The 23315-nt window shown below is 37.6% G+C and overlaps 1 protein-coding gene across 2 annotated transcripts in view; it reads right to left on the bottom strand.

The window, feature by feature from the left end:
* The window catches only part of lrp1ab (low density lipoprotein receptor-related protein 1Ab), a 120490-nt gene that overhangs the window by 51213 nt on the left and 45962 nt on the right, over window positions 1-23315 (bottom strand). For both annotated transcript variants that reach the window (XM_067446096.1, XM_067446097.1), the window contains exons 4-13: window positions 17563-17682; window positions 17301-17429; window positions 16925-17179; window positions 3793-3955; window positions 2823-3045; window positions 1793-1982; window positions 1458-1601; window positions 1104-1340; window positions 805-985; window positions 314-536 (exon numbers count right to left, since the gene is read on the bottom strand). In XM_067446096.1, the coding sequence (XP_067302197.1) occupies window positions 314-536; window positions 805-985; window positions 1104-1340; window positions 1458-1601; window positions 1793-1982; window positions 2823-3045; window positions 3793-3955; window positions 16925-17179; window positions 17301-17429; window positions 17563-17682 (1865 nt within the window). The remainder of the gene's footprint in view (window positions 1-313; window positions 537-804; window positions 986-1103; window positions 1341-1457; window positions 1602-1792; window positions 1983-2822; window positions 3046-3792; window positions 3956-16924; window positions 17180-17300; window positions 17430-17562; window positions 17683-23315) is intronic.

The following is a 23315-nucleotide window of genomic DNA, read 5'->3' as shown; positions in this document are numbered from 1 at the left end:
TGTCAGTGTTGCGTAATCGCCAAAGCGATTGCCAGCCGAAGTAAACTTTGCTGGAAAGTGTTTCCAACTCTGGAAACAAACTCCACATGAACTGCTTTTTGGCCAGAATTTGAATAGAATGACATCACATCAGTTTGCTGATCGATTTCACTTGGAGTATATAAGGGACTTAAGATGCTAACATTAGTTCCCTTGTTTGTACCCGTCCAAACAAGTGCAAGTGCATACACCTTTGTTTTTCTCCTGAATAAACTGACATTACTGATGCCCTCATCCGCCAACAGTCATGCCTTGAGTCTGTATTTCTCCTCACCCTGCGTTCTGTGGTGTTGAGCAGCACCATCTCAATTCGGTCGTAGTATGCATCCACCCAGTACAGAATGCCCTGCTGGATGTCCAGGCTGAGACCATTGGGCCAGAGCACAGTTTTAGACGTAAGCAGGATGCCAGCATTTGAGCCGTCCATCCAGGCCTTCTTTATACTGCCACGATTGGTCTCTTTAGGCTCCTCTTCCCAGTCACTCCAATACATCATTCTGCAAACATAAACAGTATGATATGGATTTATACATTCAAGTCTGTAGATGCAACTCTAACTGACATATCTGCATGTCGGAAGTGGTGTGGCACAGTTTTTACATCTGGTTTGATAGCTTTGGTAGGTTTAGAAAGTTAGCATGCCATGCAGAATTGTCAGTGTACAAAACCACTACTATATTTGAACACATTATAGTAGATTTGCCAGTTTTTGGTTTTCTTTTTATGGCTCTTGAAAGTGAGGTCAAGCAAAAATAATGTATATACCCATGAGAAGGGTCTACTACTATGGCTCTGGGATGGGTCATCTTGCCCTCAATAAGAGTTTTGCGGGTCTGAGAGGCTTTCTCCAATTTGGCCACACTGATGGTCTTTTTGGGTCCATCATCAGTCCAATATAGGTTTTGCCCCATCCAGTCCACAGCAATACCTTCAACAGTGTGAATACCTGTTTGAGAAAAAAATAAATGGGATGAAAAATAAACTGACACATGGAGTAGTTATCTAACTCAAACAACTTCAATGTCACTCCAACAATAACCATCCCAGCACCATTCTGCCCTCACCATCCTTCACTATGATGTCTCTCTCGGTGCCATCAATCTTCTGGCGGCCGATGATGTAGCTGGTGGCATCGGCAAAATAAATGAATTCGGTCTCAGCGTGGAAGTCCAGTGCTCTTGGGTTATTCAGGTTCTCAATGGGAATGATGTGCTCGTCATACACCCTAGCATGCATGTCCATACCGCGGATGACACCAGGCCGGCCTTTACCGTAAACCAGGAAAAGCTCATGCTCTGGTTCTGAGGAAAAACAGAGAAAATCATTACATGCAAAAAAGCACTGTGGAATGCTGTTATGTAATGCTGTTTGGAACTGGTTAGGGGTGGTTGGAGCAGGCTGGGTTGAGTTTTACTCACTCTTGCAGGACTTTCCGTCACTGCCGAGGCTGAAGCCAGAGCGGCAGCGGCAGGTTCGGCTTTTGTGACTGTTACCCAGCAGGCAGATATCAGAGCATCCCCCTGGCTTCCCAAACTGATCCGGAGCACACGCATGACTGCGCACTGTAAGGACAGACACAAAAGCATAATTTTAACATAAGGAACCAGTGGGGAAACCACCATGAATAGTACATTGAGTCAGACAATGAAAAATGTACCTCTTCTAGAAGAGAAAAATTATGTTGCCAGTTAAAATGCACTCGCTGAACCCTTAGAAACTTTTTGAAATGTAAAACGAAATCCCACAGTCATACCTGCAGGCTGACGTCTCTGGTGGTAAACATGAAGGGCACCACCTTTATCCACACGCGTCACCACCTGGAAGTCAGAGCTGTTGAATCGGTTGACTCTGATCACACTGGTTTTGGGCTGCATGTTGGCATTGTCAGAGTTGGTCGCATACAGATAGTTTTCAAACACTGTTAGACCATAGAGATGCTCAATCTGCCAAAACAAACACAAAACATATATTCATTTAAAAAAATCCCTTGGAGATTTATGTCTTGTATAATTTACATGATTTTTTCCAAGTCTAGAAAGCACACATCATAGTTTTCCAAGACTGCGGGAATCCTGGTTATTCAAAGGAGGTTATTCAAAAAATCAGTTGTTCTTTTTTAATAGTTGTAGCTTATTTAAAAAATGTCATATACACCTAGGATGGCCTGAGTGTGAGTAAATCATGGGATAATTTTCATTTTTGAGTGAACTAACCCTTTAACTTCTCTAAATAAATAAGAAATAAAACACTAAATTCAGGCGAATTTAGGCATCACAACATTATAACATACAGTATGAAAAATGAATATTCATTTTGAGATATGATAAACATTACATTTAACAGTATTATTAAATTATTATAAGTGTTTTTAAAGATTACCTTAACTGATATGATACTGATATATTTTGAGCATCCCTACGATAAGTCTTGTAAATAAAAACATGTTTAAAATATGACTACAGCCAATGGCATAACATATACATTTCTAGTAGGACTATATGAACATCACATCACAGTGATTGTACAGTGAATGTAAACTCAATGACTCAAAATCTATTTAAAAAAAGAGCTCAAAAAAGAGTGACACTTTGCACTTGCCGCAGCAGGTTTTAGATGAGCTAATGCTGATCTGTCAGTCCTGCTGATCATGTGATGTTCTCAGTTCCAGAAACTCATGTGGGATGACGTCAATGGAAGTGACATTGTGAGATCGAGTTCATGACTCCAAACAAACAAAATCTCTTAGCATGCACGTCTGTTTTCCACAAAAACTTCACACGTACCAATAAACCCTGAATGATGGTGTGCCGGTTCTTGCCTTCATAGTCCACCACCTCAATGTAATCCAGGTAAGCGTCTGCCCAGTAAACCAGCTTGCTCACCAGGTCCAGAGTGATGCCATGAGGGAAGACTATTTTACTGTCTACAAGTTTGGTGCGGTTTTGGCCATCCATATCGCAGCGTTCCACCTTCGGAATTTGGCCATAGTCTGTAAAGAACACTTTCCTGGAAGAAAGGAGAGAAAAGGAAAACTTTATGATATACAGCAAACAAATGCATAAATTGTGACAAAAGCATGACAAAAATAAAAATTAATTTCTAATTTAAACAGTTTAGGATTTTTTTACAGACAAGAGTTTGTGACATTATTTTCATGAAAACTAAGGTCAATTGTATTAGTGTACTGCATTTTTCTTTTTACTTTTAATGTAATATTTAATAAATTAATTTAAAAAAACACATAAAACATGTTTAAACTTTTAGCACTTTACAATTAAAGATTCCCCCCCCTTTTCTTTTATTTGTTTTTATTAGTTTGCTGCATTTATGAATGCTTTAATTGATTTTTTCCATGTTATAAAATTAAGAATATAGCTGAAAATATGCTTAACAGATTTTAAAAATAAAAACAATCTTTTCCTCCCCTTTATTTTTACATTTCTGTTGTTGTTTTTGTCAATTGTTTTGTTTTTGAGTTGAAAAGGCTTCTGGAGATGCATAAAAATGCATTTTATTATATCATCATAACTAAATAAAGATGAGGAAGTGAATTTGCTATCCCCAGGGGGAAAAAAAATCATCATTGACCTTAGTAGGAACTGATACAATTGCATAAGGCAAAAACATGGCATGACCACTATATCAGTCACAAGCAAAAATGTAAGGTCAGACATATGTCAGCAGAGAACCAAAAGTGACAGTGGCATTGATGGTCCTGACAAAGATTAAGGAGTAAGGGTCTTAGGTTGTCACCCCATGGCAGGGTCCAGTGCGATTCCTTTAGGATTATAGAGCTCCAGGTCCAGCAGGATGACACAGGTGAAGCCGTCTTTACTGCACACAAATATGCGGTCGTCCACATCATCCACAAAGTAGATGTTTCCTGTCAGCCAGTCAATGGCCATCTGCTCCACATCTGAAGTTTGTGAGAGAGAAGCAAGACAGGAAGAGAGAGTGAGGTGGAATAGAGGAAAAGTTTGCAGTGTTCGCTTTATTTTTAGTCAGTCATGACTGCAGCTTCTGTGTTGGGATGCACAACTTGTAGGACTGGATAACCGGAAACTCAAAACAAGAACTATGTATCTTTAGAATTGCAACAATTAGTGCAGCTGGCTTGGAAAACAGTCAGACATCAGAGGAGAACCAATACGCCTGGACATTAGTCAGGCACATCAACACTGAATAAATAACCAAATAACTGCTCTCTGAATTCTCTCTGGTACAAATTTCTGATAATCATAGTTTAGTTTTAATATTAAACATCAAAAATGCTAATTAGAGATTAATTGGATTTTGTTTGTACATTTTTACATTAAGTGTGAACTGGAAAAAAAAAACCACTTATCACCAGTTCCATTCAAATAGCACATTTAATTGAACTTTTTTCCCACCATTGACGGACATTTATGAGAACGTGGTAATGGAATTTTCACTGTTATATGTAGGGGCTCTATTAGGCATCTTCTGAAAGTGTACTGAATCTCTGGATCAAAAGACAAGGGAAAAAGAAGCAGAAAACAAGCGATAGCATTAAGTAAGCCAGATGCATATGTGACCCTGGACCACAAAACCAATCATAAGGGTACATTTTTGGAAATTGAAACATATTTATAAATCATCTGAAAGCTAAATAGATAAGCTCTCCACTGTAGTAGGGTTAGGACAGGACAATATTTGGCAGAGACACATCTATTTGAAAATCTGAAATATGAGGTTCTAAATATTGGTGGTCTGTAAAATCTAAATATTGAGAATATTGCCTTTAAAGTCAATATATGTAATCCCATATGTAAAATAACATGCTCATCAACAATAAACAGCATATCAATTAAAACTGCGAAATGTTACTGAATGAAATATCGATCCAGGAAGTGGTATAGGCATGTGAAGGGTTTTCTTCAGTGGGGGTGTTTGCTTAAAATGTTGCTTTTTTTTAATGAAAATTACCCACATTCAAAAGAATGCATGAAGCTAGAAAAATGTATTTAATGTTTTTAATATATTGCATCTTAAGATATTCATACCACAATATATTCTGGGGGCCATGAAACTTTTGTTGAAATTATTAAAAATGCTGAACTGACTGGCAACTTTTTTGAAAAACACTGGAAAGAGTTGAGAAAAAAAATCAGAATAAAATAAAAATAAAGTGTGTGAATAAAACTGTGTCTTTTTAAAAAGATAATGGTCCCCCCACCCCTGTCACTAAATACAAACAGAACAAATGTATTTGACTCACTCATTAATCCATTCTGATATAAAGTTTTGAATCTAACTTATGGCTGTATGAATGATTTTCGCAGAAACTTGTTCTGCTTATGTTTTATGTATATGGCCCAGGAGGTTTTTATACATGTCCCTGCGTGTACATATCAGCCCAACTGACTCACTGTCACATAACAATTGTTCACTCAGATACACATAATAGCAATTAAAAACAAGCAAAACAAACAAACAAAACACACACAAAAAAAAAAAAAAACGATAGCAGTAACTCTAAAAAAGACTATGATGAAAATCTCACAAGGTGAGGTGAGATTCCATGCTAAAGTGCTTTTACTAAACCTTAAGTTTAAAAACCTGACACAGACACCCGTTCTCCATTATTGCACCTTTCTCTGCACAGGAAGGCTGGACTTGGCCGTACAGTTATCCTCAATTCTGGGAAAAGAGTTTGAAATGGTAATTCAGTGAATATTGAGTTTCTTTTTCTCTTCTCTGACAATAAGACTCTTTCTGTGCGTGCCGTCTAGAGCTCCAGCTGTGCGGGCCGGTTCGTAGAGTGCCTCCCATGATGTTTGGCGTTACAACAGCTGCAACCATACTTCCTGTTACTGATTTGTTTTTTTGCTGGCATCCACAAATGATCCTCAGGCATAGGGACATGTCCTTGTTGTGCAACCCAGTGTGGCGAACTTGTGCGAACCAGACACAAACCGTTCTCACACTTTTCTGTCCAGTAAACAGCAGCCTTGCCGGGAAATGCGGCACTACCTCCAGGCCAAAATAAACCGTCCCCCCTCACCCCTCAGCCTGCAAAACAAACATCCACAGTACCTGTTGCGCAAAACTGTAAAAGACACGTTATTCCAGAGGGCCTTTCTTCACACACTCATTCCTCCAGAAGAAAACCATTAAACAATATGTGCTAGGAACATCTGTAACCAATCAGAAAACGAAAAAAAAAAAAAAATACAGGGGAAAGGTACCACATGCGGTTATGAACAGGAATTTGTTGAGAAATTATGGCAAACATGGCAAGTGATTTTGAAAGTAACGCAAGGAGAAAAAAAGAAAAGAAAGGGAAAGTAAAGATTGCTAAGGTTTCTAAATTACTCGTGATCTGCATTACTCAAAGTGGATACTGATATAGGTATGTGACTATGTATATATCAAGTGTAACTGTGGTAGAGAAGACATGGTTACAGCTACCAGTAAAGTGAAGCTTAACTATATCAGTGACAGAAACACAAGAGATTTAAAAAGGGTGAGGAGAACAAAGCAGTGAGTGTCTTTGAGGCCTGGGACACGCTGCTGGGATTCTTATGAATGAAAGAATCTTTCAACAAAGCAACGGTTACAGAAGTTCTCAGACGTATGGAATATAAAACATGGATGTGTCAAATAACTGGATAATAATGATCCTGTTATGGTGGTTGCTTAAATAATGCATACAACATCATAACACACAATGAAGGTGTCCGGTAATGAGCCATTAGATAAATAAAGAAAAAAAGAGGCCATAAGACATGAAATATTTAAATGTAATATTTAGCGGTTACCCAATATATTTCCAATGACATTTTTGACAACATTTCCCAGAATGCTTCGCTGCCCTACGAGGCCACTCCCAAAGCCACCCCTACTGAATCACTGTGACTGAGTTGGAGAACAGACACTACAATTAAATACTGAACGTGTCAGTTCAATAGTACAGTAGAGGGCGCAGCTCAAACAAACCTTTCACCTGTAAAGCAATTCTGAAAGAATAAGTGTTAAAAATTAACACTTAAAATCCAATAAAAGCTAAAAATCTAAAGTAATTTTGCTTTTGGTTTAACTGAATCATTGAAAGTTAGCAGCAAAACATTGGTCAATAAAAGGTAGATTAATTGCATTAAAATATTTGTTTTATTTAATATTTAATTATTGGAGTTTTGCATTGTATTCTGATTTTGCATTTGACAGATTCTATTCATTTTGAGGAGTACTTAATCTTTACTGTGCAAGTGAGATGAATAAACACTTGCATTTAGTCTAGAACTACCTGTTCACACAAAATGCATCTACACTTACTTTTAATGTTTATTAATATTTTGTTGTACATTTTAAAAGTAATGTGTTACTTTACTAGTTACTTGAAAAAGTAATCTGATTACGTAACTCAAGTTACTTTTAATGCTGTTATACTATATACAAACTGAATAGTTTATATACACTAACATTCAAAATTTGAAAAAAAAGTTTTTTTAAGTTTTTGGAAGTCTCATGCTCACCAAAGCTGCATTTGATTAAAAATAACAGTAATATTGTGAAATATTACAATTTAAAACAGCTGTTTTCTGTTTTAAAAATGTTATTTATTCCTGTGATGGCAAAGCTTTTTGAGTGAATGCAGACAGGGGCAGACTCTAGAGCTCAGACACATCGCCACAAGATATGATCCGTTCTTAAAACGGCAGGACGGCTATTACACAACCGGTTTCAAGGACGTCTTGTGCAGATGACGTGTTGTGACACCCTCAAGTATGACTAAGAGAGAACTGATATGCACTATCCAGGATCATAAGCCACAGTGGACAGCCCACTCGCCCTCCACCCCTCAAAAACGTACTGAAGATGAGTTTGTGTGCGCGTCTTGGTCCGTTTTAAGGCTTTTTATGGGAAAGAATGGTCACAGGGCACGTCTGGAGTGCTCATCTGCCCAGCATACAACAGTTATAAATCACTACCCCCTGTGTAAAACTGGGTTATACAAGTCAATGCAGCGTGGCCATTATAGTACGATCCTCCCAGCATCAAATAAACCTTCTGTATCACAGGACTATCTGCTGCATATGAGCTCATTAAAAAGACTCATCCATCTACTGTCCTTCCATTTCTCCTCCAAAACGGCCACACAGAGTCATTAGGGATGTGGCTGTAACAACAGTTGTTCTATTCACACTGAAAAGCAGAGGCTGTTGATTTATAGGTCCAGTTAGAGGGAGATCAGAAGTTTGATAACATATAATTATCTCAGCCCTGGTGGCATAGGGCCTCTGGACACAGCGTAATTGAACAACGTTGCTCTGATTTATGACCTCTTTGAGGAAGTTTGGTGGCTGGTTTAGTAAAAGGCCTGGGAAGCTACATAACTGGTGGTGTAGGTGCTCACTGCAATGAACCTACAGTGAAGCAGAGCAGAAGAAGAGATCTGCTCTCTTTGGGGACATTAGGGATCAATGTCAATGTTTATTGTTATATAATATTTTGGGGGGTTTTTTGTTGAAGAAAAAAAATGGCCCCACTTTATATTAGGTGGCCTTAACTACTATGTACTTACATTAAAAAATTAAGTACAAAGTACTTATTGTGTTTTATAGCAAAACACTTTTGAAGATATTGAGATGGGAAAGGGGTAGAGTTAGGGACAGGTGTGGTTTTTGGGTCAGTTTAAGGGAAGGATTACGGGTAGGGGAAGTGTCAAAAGTATAATTACAAATGTAACTACAAAAATGTATTACAGGTGTAATTACATGCAGGTATTTTTAAAAATGTAAGTACAATGTAAAAACATGTATGTACACAATAAGTGCATTGTATCAAATGATTAATTAAAATGTTAGTACATAGTAGTTAAGGCCACCTAATATAAAATGGGTCTGAAAAAAATCATACAGGCTTGATCCAACATGAGAGTCATGTTGATAGTCAATAATTATAGTATTTTGAATTCTTGAATGAACTATCCATTTAAATATTGTGTACCCAACTTGCTGCTCTTGGTTTTGAACTTAGTCATTGGGACACATTCGTGTGCTAGACGTGCTGAAGTTTGGACTGGATGAGAGACAGAGCCACGGTCCATAATGCTTGATTACACAAACGGACAAAACCAAGTCTCAATAAAATTTAAAAATAAAATAAAGACTTATTTCACAACTATACCAAGAGAGGACATTTAGCCAATCTAATTTCACTTTGGCGACAGATCTACATGTCAAAGTCAGAAATGCGTTAGAATTGTCCGAATTGTGACTCACTTTTTCCTCTTGTCTGCCCAGCATGCAGATAGTCCAGAAATCACAGGGTCCAGACTTCCTCTAAGACTACTCTGACATACTGGAGCATAATTTCTGTATATTTATGTTTTATTTACTATTTATATAAATTCACATTCATTTTCATGTCGCTATAGTAATAGATTTTATTTAACAATGATATTAAAATAATTTAAAGGTCCCGTTCTTCGCGATTCCATCTTTCAAACTTTAGTTAGTGTGTAATGTTGCTGTTAGAGCATAAATAATACCTGTAAAATTATAAAGTTCAATACCAAGCGAGATTTTATTTATCTAACATTGCACACTGTAAACATAATCAAAGCTTCGAAAACACGCAAAGAATGGGACTTTTAAATAGCATAAAAATACTATTCTTGTAAATTGTTGTACATGTAATTTTTTTATGTATACATTTTAATTCATTAACATTTATTTATTCATATAAATGTTAAGTTGCTATAATAATAATAATCATCATTATCGTTAATAATGAAACCTCTAAATGGGAATATACTTTAAATCATGCAAAAAGTGCTCTGCACGTGAAGTAACATGCCACCCTTTCATACTTAGGGATACATGAAACTCTGAGCTACATCAGTCTTAAAGTGTAAACAGGGCGTGATTATTTCAAGCAACAATAAACTACTGTGCACTAAATTGTCGTCCCACCCTGCGCACCCTTCCTGTGAAACTGCTTCCTTGGTGTGCTGGCAAGTGGCTTTCCTTGGCACTCCAACATCTTGCACACAAACACACACAAAGAGAAGAAAGTGTTGCATATCAGACCTCTGTGTCTCTGCACCCATTATCCCTCTGTGCTGGTACACACACAGCCACACTTGGCAGCATCTTCATCAGACAGCAGCCAATATTTTGTCTGAGCTGGCTTTCAAGACACATCGATCACAGGAAACGTCCACCACTCATCAACAACATGCACATCAGTCAGCACAGTATTTAGTATCCTGTGAATCATTTGGGTCATTGTCTAAAGGTTATACCATTAATTGAATCAAGTTCGGTACAAACGAAGATGATGTGACAGATTCCCAGATCCTTCGGGGGTGTTGTCCAGCAGAGTAACCAAATTTTCTTTGCTATTTCTTTTATTTAAAAATATATATGTACTTTGCATCCAATTAATTTGTGTGTGTGCGTGTGTGGGGTGGGGGGTTTGGCGGTGGATAAATGATTCAGGTTCACCTGATTTCAATGAGCGAGGCGTTTAGTTTCGGTTCCATTATGTTGCACTCCATCAAGCTGTGTAAGCTACTGTTTAAAGGTGTCATGAACTGGCTTTTTAAAAAATGTTATACTGTTGTCTGAGGTCAACTAATGACGTTTGTGTGGTTTTTACATTCAAAAACATAACTAATAAGTAATAGGCTATTTTCTACACTGGTTTTGAGGCTCTCTCTTGAACGCTGGGTTTTGATGGGTGTGCCGCACTGGAGACTTGGAAGTAAACGCATGGCTAGGATTAGATAATATTTGATGATAACATTTAATGAGCGTCAGCTCCCATGTCAGTTCAGGAAGAGGAGAGATTGAGGGAAAAGCGGCAACCTGAATGATTTTCTCGATCAAAGGGCTTGTCTTTATCAAACAAACAAAATTATTTATTTCTCATCCACCTGCGATTGATTGAATTATTATTTTTATATAACACATAGCCCGCAAGATTGGATGATATAATCGCGAACCACATGCACACATACACGTGCGCGCCGCCCTTCAAATGTCAGAGAGAGAGAGAGAGAGAGAGAATAGCACAGATCAGAATATTATGAGATTCATCGGCCTGCCGGGCTTTGCGAGCCCTGGCCCATACGTGATGAGTCCAGCGTGCAAAAGACATTCTAAAACGCTTAACGTGAAAAGCGCTTAACATAGCTTAATGTACTAAGACAGTGTTATTAACCGACCAAACTCAGGAAATATCATATTAATAAAGTATACTATGCACAAAAAAATCATATTCTGTTCGCAGAATATGAACGCAACGCGTTTAATTACATGTTAAGCATTTTTCTCCCATAGAAAACCGCTTAACGTGGCTTAATGTACTAAGACCAAACTCAGGAAACAAAATTTAAAAAAAATCAGATGAGCCCATAGCATTATGTTTCCTGAGTGTTTTACTCACACGTTTTACTCGCATAGGTGTGTTGCACCATTCCTGTCAGATCCAAATCCAGCATCCGATCGGTGATTTGTTTACAAACAATTCCGCAGTGAAATGAAGTGAACACGCGTACATGTCTTCCTCACGTGAGTTGGAACTTTATTAAAAATGAAGTTCAACCACACATTCCTAATATTAGGATCCGAAATAGGCTTATTCAGCGACTGTGTTCTTCCACAACCAGGAATAGCGCAGCATCTTGCTATCTTCCCCTGCATGTTTATTGTTGTTGGCTCTCTAGCACGAGCCCTTCGTCGGTGGGAGAGGCTACTGGATTAGACGTTCTGTAGAGGCGTTTCGTCATGCAATGAAGTAAGTATGAAGCACAAGACTGTTTGCTGAGCCTGGTGTCTATGGCTGCGTCCGAATACCTTGAAAATGCTGCCTTCGGAGGACACATTTGAAGGCAGGAAGGCATTGAGCCACGTCCAAATCTAATTTTTGCTTCACTTCCTGTCTCCTGAGAGACCTTCATCTGATCGATTTTTGAAGACAACATACATGTATCCTTCGCTGCCTTTGGTATCCCACAATCCTGTGCTTTCCATTCAGTGACAGTTGAACTGGGAAAATAAGATGGCCTCCGAAAGTAGCATTTGCTGGTCAGTTTGTGTGTAAATGTATGTTTTTTACCAATATTTTACACTTCTGTTGTTATTTCTATCGAGAAATTACTAATGTAGTAATTAAATATGTGTTTATTTCTCACCAAAGCTCTCTCTATTTCACTTTAGATCATTAAACTGTTGAACTGCCTTAGAAGTCTGTCCGAAATTTGTTTCGTCTGGTGCCTTCATGCACAAAACGCTGTCTTACAAGCCATTGGCTGATAAGGCAGCGAGCCAAGGAGTCAGCTGCCTAGGTTTTCGGACACAGCCTATAAAAGCTTTTCTTTTTCTTTGACTAACAAGGAAGTTATCAGCTCTAAAACTTAAGAGGATATTCTTATATTACCATGATCTTTTATATATCAAAAGCTCAAGGGAATGTTGATTTCTCAATTCATCACCCCTTTAAACCAATGGTGATGATAAATAAAAAGTAAAAAAGTGCAAAATGTGACAACATCTAAAGACATCCGTTTGCATGGATGGATGAATTTGCATGGACTAATGAACTGCAGGATGAATTTAAAGAACTTCTTTGTATTGTGTTTAACTTCACAAAGTATCAGCATATTTGAAGTACCTATGCTAAAGAAGTAAAAATATGCTAATTATCTAATTATATACTAGTTATTCAATGCCACCATGACCCACTTCTACCTCTCATAAATATGGAGACTACAATCAAAATATTTTTCCTTTTAGAAAAAAAAAAACTGTCCATTAACTGTAAGACCGTTTAAAATAATGTAGTGAGGGCAAATACATATACACTAATGAGCCAAAACATTATAACCTGTCACAGGTGAAGTGAATATCATTGATCATCTTATAACAAGGCCATGTATTTAGGTCTGAGTAGATTAGGTGACATGTCGACTGGTTCTCTGAAACGGCAAGTCTTGTTGGTTGCTCTCAGTCAGCAGTGCTGAGAATTTACCAACAGTGGACTGAGGAAGGACAAACCATAAACCGGTGACAGAGTGTTGGCACCCCAAGAATCACAACAAATGCACAACAAAGATTATCCCATCTGGTCAGAGCCAGCATATGCTTTTCTGTGGAACAAGTCTAACAAAATTTTAATAATGGGTAACTCTGTGCATTGAACTCTGCTGCGTATGGGGCTGTATAACCGCAGATCCATCAGAGTGCCTATAATGACCCTGTCTACCGTCGAAAGCGCCTACAACTAGATCTTGGAGCAGTGGAAGAAAGTCTTCGGGTCCAAAGAGTCCCATTTTCTTTTACATCATGTGTACTGCCATATACGTACATGTGCACCATTTACCCGGGTAAGTGATGACACCAGGATGCACTGTGGGATTATGACAAGCTGGTGGAAGTGTGATGGTCTGGGTAATGATCTCCTGGAAAATCCGGAAAAAGTCTGGTCATTCATGTGGTTGTCAGTTTGACACGTGCTAACGAAAAAGTCCGGTCATTCATGTAGTCATCAGTTTGACACGTGCTAACTGCCTAAACATTTTTGCAGAGCAGACACACCCCTTCATAACAATGGTATTCCCTGGTGGATGTGGCCTCTTTCAGCAGGATAATGCACCCTTCCGCACAGTTCTGGTCAGGAATGGCTTGAGGAACATGATGAAGAGTTCAAAGTGTTGTCCTGGCATCCAAATTCCACAGATTTCAGTCCAATAGAGCATCTGTGGGATGTGCTGAACCAACAAGTTCGATCCATGATGTCCCCGCCTCACAACCTACAGGGTTTGAAGGATCTTCTGCTAAAGTGTCAGAAACCACAGGACACTTTCAGGAGGAACAGTGTTGTTTTGGCAGCACACTGAGGACCAACAGCATATTAGCCAGGCGGTCAATGTTTTGGCTCATCTGTGTATATTAATATGTATAAAAAATCTTGATGTTGTTTTAAAAAATATATACAGTATATGGTCAAATAATGCATTATACCTACACATGTATATATGTGCATGCCTGCATGAATAAGTTATTATATCTGGGTGCTGACAAAATGCCATGCAGCAAAATGCAGGCCAGCGTTATTTAGTCCAGTGTCAGCCTGCAATTCAGTTACAAGGAAGTTACATGGAGAAGCATAGTTCATCCCTGCCCTATTTTTCCTAACACTTGTGTTCATGACGCACTTTGTGGTTGGACTCATTAAAGCCCTGCAGACTGGTGTGTCAAAAGTGTGGGAACACAAGAGAAAAAATGTTTTCCCATTCTAAACTATTAAACCTCCAGGTTGTTTAATCTTGCCTCAACACAGCTACAGTAGGAACAAAACCAGACCAGGTGGCAAATAAGACAGACCCAATAATGCAGAAACTCCCTACAGGGCAGGAATGTCCAAGTGAAGGAACAGCTGACGTTATGTTATGAAAGGTGTCACAGCAATTGCTGAAATGGTTTGGGCAGTAAACAGTGTATCCTTGACATCCTAAATCACCGTTATTGTGTTATATCATCTAGAGCAAACATGTCACTGTCAGTATGTCACTGCGAAACTAATTATATGTTTCCCAGACAAACATTAAAGCTAATCATAGACTAAGCAATCTGTATCAAAAGTGATAAATACTGACACAGACAGTCCTTTCTCTCTCACTGCATACCGAAAATGGGACCAAAGACACGTAACATTAAGGGTACGCTCAGCGCTCACACTGTCATAACACCGAACATAAAGATACAAAAAAATTCTCTCACGGAGAGCTTATTGTTGGGTTCGGATGGCAGCGTTCACTTCAAATGTGTGAATGTTCAAATTCAACAGAGCAATTGCACCAGTTTGTTTTAATCAGACCAAACGTACTGCCAAGTGTGAACACACTCTAAAGGAATAGTTCATGTCAAAATGATTGTACCAAAAACCAAGTTCAAGTTGTACCAAAACCTTTTGGCTTTTTCGTCAATGGAAAGCCAAAGTAAAATTTCTAAAGAATCCTCTGGCCCTTTTTAAATTTAGTGAATGAGAATTAGGTCCAAAATAACAAAATAGCACCATAAAAACATCATAAAATATGATATGATATGGTCCAATATGACTTATGTTTAAAACGTTGCCACCTTTGACATATAAATCTTCTTTTGTTCAGTCCATCGAGGTCAGATTCTACAAGCAAAAACATGAATTCACTGGAGAGGTGCTTTATAGTAGAAATTAAAGATGTAATTCCAATTAAGTAAGTTGTAATTCCACAGTTTTTCATGGTTAATTCTGTACAGCTGCTTGCTCGAAGAACAAAAAAGAACTTCGCCTTAAGTATATCATGGACTTTAGAGTTCATTACAGTTCATGAGAGAAGCAACAATGTCTGATTCACAATAAAATACGATTTTCTGAGTCAATCTTTTCAATAAATCGCTTAATCCAAGTAATAAAGCCGGTTTGGATGATTCATCTATTAATCAGACTGGTATGTTTCTCCAGCTTAGTCGGTACTCAAGCAAACAACTTGGTACATAGCACAGGAGTCATATGGACCACACTTGGACCACTGGTTTTGGAAGCTTTGGCTTTCCTTTATTGTAACTGGATGGAAAAGACCAACTAGCACAGTATTCAAAATGTCTCAGTTTGAAGGAAGTACACTATCATTCAAAAGTTTGGGGTCAGTATTTTTTTTTAAGACATTAATACTTTTAAGCAATTAAAACGATCAAAAGTGACTTTCTACTATTCTTTTGGACTTTCTATTCACCAAATAATAGAACAACAGTTTTTAGCTATTTGTTTGTTACTGATAGCAATAAGAAATGTTTTTTTGAGCATTAATAATATTAATAATTTGTTATATTTATATATTGCTTTTCTGGGTGCTCAAAACGGTTTACATATGGATTAAATCTCCTCAACCACCACCAATGTGCACCATCCACCTGGATGATGTGACGGCAGCCATATTGCGCCAAAAGGCCCACAACACACCAGCTGATTGGTGGAGAGGAGTCAGAGTGATGAAGCCAATCATTAAATTGCGGTGATTAGGAGACCATGATGGACAGAGGGCACTGGGCAAATTTTGCCAGGATTAAACCTAATCTTTTCAGAAGGACATCCTGGGATTTTTTTTATGACCAGAGAGTCAGGACCTCAGTTTAACGTTTCATCTGAAGGACGGAGCTCTTTGACAATATAGTGTCCCCATGTGCTGGGGCGTTAGGACCCACACAGACCACGGGGTGAATGCCCCCTGCTGGCCTCACTAACACTTCTTCCAGCAGAAACCTAGTTTTCCCAGGAGGTCTCTCATCCAGGCTCAGCCCTGCTTAGCTTCAGTGGGCAACCAGTCTTGGGCTACAGGGTGATAATTGTCGGCTAAATCATCATATTAGACTGATTTATGAAGGATCATTTGACACTGAAGACTAGAGTATTGACGCTGAATATTCAGCTTTGCCACAAATTGAATAAATAACATTTTATAGCTTAAAATAGGAAAATGTGTAAAATGTAAAAATATTTTGACATTTTAACTGTGTAATCATCTTAATATTAATGTTTATATTGTATATTTGAACCAATAAATGCAGTCTTGGTGAGTATAAAATATTTTAAAATCTTACACACCCCAAACTTTTGACCGGCAGTATAAGTCATATAGGTTTGAAATTAAATGAGGGTTAGGAAATGAAGACAGAACTTTTAGGAACTTTCATTTAAGGATGAACTATTCCTTTGGCAGAACAAATATGTAATTACAGTTACAACACACATGAGGAGGCTCATTAAAATGATTTCAAGTAAACCATGAAGTAAAATTTGTTCAATACGTGTTTTTTGGATTATTTTGCACAAACAGACACCTAACAAAAAACACAATTAAGAACGTGGTACTGACGGTGTAGGCTGAGGGAGATGTTGATGGTCTTCTCCTCTATGAAGCTCTTGGCATTGGGGAACTTGGCACACTTGAGTTGGGTGGCAGTGGGAGAATCCCCCATGTGGATCCAGCACACGGTCTCCTGGGCGTAGATGAAGTCCATAGCGGTGGTCTGCTTAGTGTTGATGGAGATTGGGTTGGCTCCGCTCAGTGAGGTGGCTTGAATGTTCTGGGAGTTGGCTATGAGGAGGTACGGATGCCGATCTACAGGGTCTTAAACAGAGATGAGAACATTGTGGGGCCTTGTCACTACAAAAACAAAGTGTATGACCACACAGAGAGCAAGACAAACACAAACCACAAAGGATCAGCAAAAATGTTGTTGATTTCCTACCGTTCTTGGCCTTGCAAGAGCGGTTGTCTGGTTGAGGCAAGTAGCCCTCCACACAGCTGCAGGTGTAGGAGCCATCTGTGTTTGTGCATGTCTGACTGCAAGTCCCATATACTGCACACTCGTTGAAGTCTGACGCAGAGAAAGCCACATGGTCGGAAAAAAGTCACATGCTCCCAGTTCAATACTTCTATAAGTCATTAATATATTATAAAAATCACAAAAGACATTTCCATTAAATGCAGGTGCAGGATTCAAAGCTCACCTTTGCATGTCTTTCCATCTTCTCCTACATCATAGCCGTTCCTGCAGTAACACTTTGGACCCGACAGTGTCACCGAACAGTTGTACTGACAGCCCATGATGGTGCAGTTATGGGCGAACTCTATAGCACAAAAATAGAGAACTGACTGTTAGCAGAGAATCACCTACTGGATATAATGAAGAAATGTAAATGAGATATTAAAATGAAGAGATTAAAGAAACTAGTACTAGACAATATAGCTAAAAAAATGTTTAATAAAAAAGATATATATACATATATATTATATATATATACATATATATTATATATATATACATATATATATATATATATATATATATATATATATATATATATATGTATATAATATATATGTATATATACACATACATATATATACACATACATATATATATATATATATAATATATATGTATATATATATCTTTTTTATTAAACATTTTATATAAACATACATATATATATATATATATATATATATATATATATATATATATATATATATATATATATATATATATATATATAAATAACTTTAATGATAATACATTGCGCTTTTCGTAAACCCAGAGCACTACAACACAGAGTGATAATAATAAAAACTGAAAACCATTTAAAGAGAAAGATTAAAAAGAAAACTAATACAAACAAGAAAAAGAAAAAAACACAGACAATAAGCAAGCTGATTTAATGAATTTTTAAATAAATTTTCAATAAAAAAATTAATTTAAATGAAAGTAAAACTTAAATAATCAAGCAATATTATGTCATATAATTAATATAATATAAAATAATAAATACATACTTAATTACAAATAAAAAAATATATAATAATAATATTAATATTAATAAAACAAATTATTCAATTAAAACAGGTTTAAATTAAATAGGTTTAAATCTGTTCAGGTTTAAATAAAATAATAAAAACATTTAATCATCTCTATATACGTGTACACAAGTATAACAATAAATAAAAACAGCTAAATTTACTCAAATATGTACAATAAAAAGTCTAATTTAAAATAAAGTATAATTTTCTAATAATCATACTGCCTATTCTCGAAATATAGCCCGGCTTACTTCCAACAAAGCCAGGTCATATCTCAAAATTGGTTAGCAGGTCATCTAGCCGTTTCAAGCTGTTTCCAGACCTTCATCAGCTTAGCCAAGTCTACCAGCCACAAACAAACAAGTCAACCCCTGTGGCAACAAGCTGTTCGTCCAGCTAATCAATCACAATGAACTTCCTAAGTTGCCTGTTGTCTCTTTTGTTATAGAGATATTTGTAGAGATATATCTAGAGCTATAATAGTAATCGTATGTGATTTCCATGTGTGCTGTGTACAGTGAAAAGCTTTTAATGCTCTTATAGAGAAGCTTTTAGGACATCTTGGCACAATATGAAAGCGCAACAGGGGCTTCACTGCTCAACCAACCAAAAACACATACACACAGAGCGTATGATTAAAAGGTTTGGGTGGACACAGATGAGTGCGCTTGGTTTTATACTGTGGGTATTGCTGTGCTGCCAAACACTGTATCACTGTCCACCAAACTCTGTGTGAACTCAAGACTGCGGCTTCACTCAGACAAAAAACAAGTCTCCACGTGCCCACCGGATACACACAGGTCTGAGAAAGCCACATCCATCAAAACAGTGATTTTGTTTGATATGTTAATGTGGGAACGGTTCAAGGGAGTACAACATCACAATGGTAATATTTACTTAAGGAACTCCTGTAAAATCCTAAAGGATTTTTATACCCATCAAATCTGTCTCGGTTAATCTGATCACAAGATTAAACTGTATTTAGTGGCAGCGCTAAATACAGGTGTAAACGCCATCTGATGAGTCTTGGTAGAAGTATCATGATATAACCGCTCAAATCACGGAAGGGCAAAATTGCATTTTTAGTATAAACGCTAATCGAGAGCAGCAAAAGTTAAAAAAAAGGGGTTTTAAACTTCAAAATACAATATTTTACAAGACATTTCACAAAACAAAAATCTTAAATTCTGATCATAAACGGTCAATGGAGATAATGTGAACACTAAAGATTTTTTTTATGTTTTTGAAAGAAGTATATGTTCACTAAGGCTGAACTTATGCGATCAAAAATACACTAAAAATTGTCACAATGTTGAAAATATTGTTGGTTACTATTTTGGTGGAAACTAGATTATTTGATAAATAGAAAGTACATTTTTTTAAGTAGTTAATTTGTAACAATGTAAAAGTCTTTACTGTCAACTGTTTGATAAATTTAAAGCATCATAGTTAAATAATACAAGTTAATTTCTTTAAAAAGTAAATGTTACAAAAAGAACATTCTTATTTAACTTCTTTCCTACATTTAGATATGTGGGCAAATGCATTTTTGTCTCAGTGCATGCATTGTTTTAGTTTGGCAGGGTCGCCGCTAGCTTAGCTTAGCATAATGAATGGAATCCTATTTTGCCAGCTAGCATGTCCCGAGTAAAAGTGATTAAAAACCCCACCTAATTACTTCTTGTGGCCTGCATATTCACAACAAGTACAAATACCGATGCAGATTAAGACTAGGCGATTTCCTAGGCAGATATTGACTTGGGACTATGTTATGGGGAAGCACAGACGAAGCACTGCTACTTGGACACAGATAATACAGCTCTCATCCTCACGTCCTCCGGCTGTTGAGCGATCGCAATGTGTTGCGTGATATCTCTGCGCCCAAGTTGCAGTGCTTTGCCTGTGCTTCCCATAATATAGTCCCAAGTCAGTTTCTGCCTAGGAAATCGCCTAGTCTTAATCTGTATCACTATTTGTACTCGTTGTGAATACACAGACCACAAGAAGTAATTAGGTGGGTGTTTATTTTTGGGAATCACTTTTACTCGGGACATGCTAGCTGGCAACATAGGATTCCATTCATTATGCTAAGCTAAGCTAGAGGTGACCCTGCCAAACTAAAATAATGCATGCACTGAGACAAAAATGCATTTTCCTACATATCTGAATGCAAGAAAGAAGTTGAATATGCCATATTTCTAAAAACGTGTTCCGTTAAGCATTCGGTCAATAGTGATTTGGAGAGACCTCAATGTTCAAGTCCAATCAGCCCACAATACACTGCAACAGAGTAAAAGAAAGAGAGGACAGAGAGGAGGAGACTGAGACTCAACCACACAAATGTACGCACAGGGACAATGAGAGTCCTCATCACACAAAAGGTTGTGGCACTGAGGGGTACAATGGGGCTTTTGTGGAATGTGTAGAGAGGAAGATGTGCAGGCAAAACACTACGGTCTGTATCGAATCAATTCCCCCATTCCATCCAACCCCAGCTCATACACTGACCTCACACCCACAAACTACTCCAAACAGAGACAAGGGCACTCAGGGTGTAATGCTGGCTACCCGCACAGCAGTCAGTCAGGAGCAGGTCAAGACGGAGTCTGCAGACTTTTTCTGTATTTTCTGGATTGATTTGAGGGAAAACCGGTGGCATTCTGCAGAATGAATGAGTATGGTCAAAAGTGTGTACTAGACTCTTCTGAGAAGCTGAAAGCATTATGGTATTTAAAAACTATTTTATGAACAACAATTTATCTCAAACTGGCATAAATGGTGATTCTGCGGAAAGCAGTAGATTCCAACTAGTCGTGACCGATCATTAAAGGAATGTTGCGGGTTTCAAAAGCAGAGTTTGTAAAAACAAACTGCAAATGCATTGACAGTTAAATACTTCAGAATGGAAATGTATGGAGCAATGTGAAAATTCACACAATGATGTCTATTGTAAGTCAAGTTCTATCAACACTGAGTTTCTTTTGTTTATTTTATAAACTGAGAAACAATTCAAAACTATTTCTGAGGAATGCCACAAAAGTGGTCAATAGACATGAATTTGAATATAATTGAACACAGCAGTGTTTCTCAACCAGAGGACCTCAGCAAACTTCCAAGGATCGCCCGAAAATGTTTAAGTCAAGACAAAAATAACAAAAAATAAAAATTAAAAAATTTGAAAAACCTGGAAACATGATATGGTAGCCCAATTTTATTTTCTAGACCAAGACAATGTAATTGAATATAATCTCATGGGGGGGATTTGAATATTGTTGTAGACAATGCGGGGCCTTAGGGGTCAAAAAGGTGGAGAACCACTGCTTAGACCAATGAAATCCCTTATAGGTCTAGTTCACCCAAAATTGAAAATTCTGTCATTAATTATTAACACTCATGTTGTTTCACACTCATAAACCTCAGTTCATCTTTGGAACATAAATTAAGATATTTTTGTCCGATGGCTCAGAAAGGCCTCCATTGACACCAATGTCATTTCCTCTCTCAAGACCCATAAAAGGCACTAAAGACGTCGTTACAAAGCACATTTCACAGTGGTTCTACAATCATTTTAGGAAGCGACTATAATAGTTTTTGTGCGCAAAAACTAAATGACTTGTATAGTGATGGGCCGATTTCAAAACACCGCTTTATAAAGCCTCGAAGCATTTTGAATCAGTGTATCAATTCATGATTCGATACACTGATTCATCAAGCTTCAAGGCTTTTACGAAGCAGTGTTTTGAAAGTCCTTATTTACTTTTTCTGCACACAAAAACTATTTTTGTCACTTCATAAAATGATTGTAGAATCACTGTAGTGAGATGTGCTTTGTAACGGAGTCTTTAGTGTCTTTAAGGGTCTTGAGAGAGGAAATGACATTGGTGTCAATGAAGGCCTTTCTGAGCTATCAGATTTCAACAAAAATATCTTCATTTGTGTTCTGAAGATGAATGGAGGTTTTACGGGTGTCGAATCACATGAGGGTGAGTAATTAATGACAGAATTTTCATTTTTGGGTGAACTAACCCTTTAAATTTCCAGTCGCTTGTGATCACTGATGTTTACTAATCACTAATGTTTAAGAGATTGCAGAAGATAAGAATCAATATTAAAAATATATATGCATCCTTTTTCTTAAGCACTATTTTAAAATTCTCTGACATTTCTAGGTTTTCCACACTCATTGGCACCCTAGGAATACTCCAGTAAGATAAAATGTACCTCCTGGCAACACCATCTCCGATTCTCACAGCCAAGCCTTGCGGGTGTTTAGATTGGTATGCAACCCACGTGTTTGTGGTTTATTGGTGCAACAAAATGATTTTTCAACTGTAAGAGTGCGGCCAACATTCCATTATAATGAATAAATACAACAAAGGGAGAGGAAAATAAAGAGATCGAGAATGTTGGAAGGTTTAATACCACACCAAAGAATCTCTCAAAGACAACGGCTGCAAAAATGCTGGCAGCCGAACCTAAAATCAGTCTTCAACCGCACCATATGCAAACCACTCAACCTGTTACAGCACTACTAACAGCAGATCCACGGTCAACTCTGTTCCTAATGTCTGGAGCAGGAAAACCTCTTCAGAAACGTGTCGTGTTCCTCGCTCTCAAGCCTGATCTAGCACAAGCAAAGAATCAGGACACGCATCCTGCATGCTTCATGAGGAGAACAGGAAATGCTGAAAATTTCATGCTTCCTATTTTGGCACTTGTGATTTCCATTAATATTTCAGTTGACGAGTGGGAGGCCAGGCCAGTGCTGGGGAATAACTAACTAAAAGTAGAGATGCTACTGACTGCATTTAGCTAGCGCGGCTGTTCCAGTAAAGACTAGTTTATTCAACGAGTATCTGTGAAGCGTAGCAAAATGCTACATCACTGTACGTCCCATTTACTC

Source organism: Pseudorasbora parva, chromosome 6 (genome assembly GCF_024679245.1).
Source record: "Pseudorasbora parva isolate DD20220531a chromosome 6, ASM2467924v1, whole genome shotgun sequence".
NCBI classification, from domain to species: Eukaryota; Metazoa; Chordata; class Actinopteri; order Cypriniformes; family Gobionidae; genus Pseudorasbora; species Pseudorasbora parva.
This window is presented reverse-complemented; position numbering and strand designations above follow the sequence as displayed.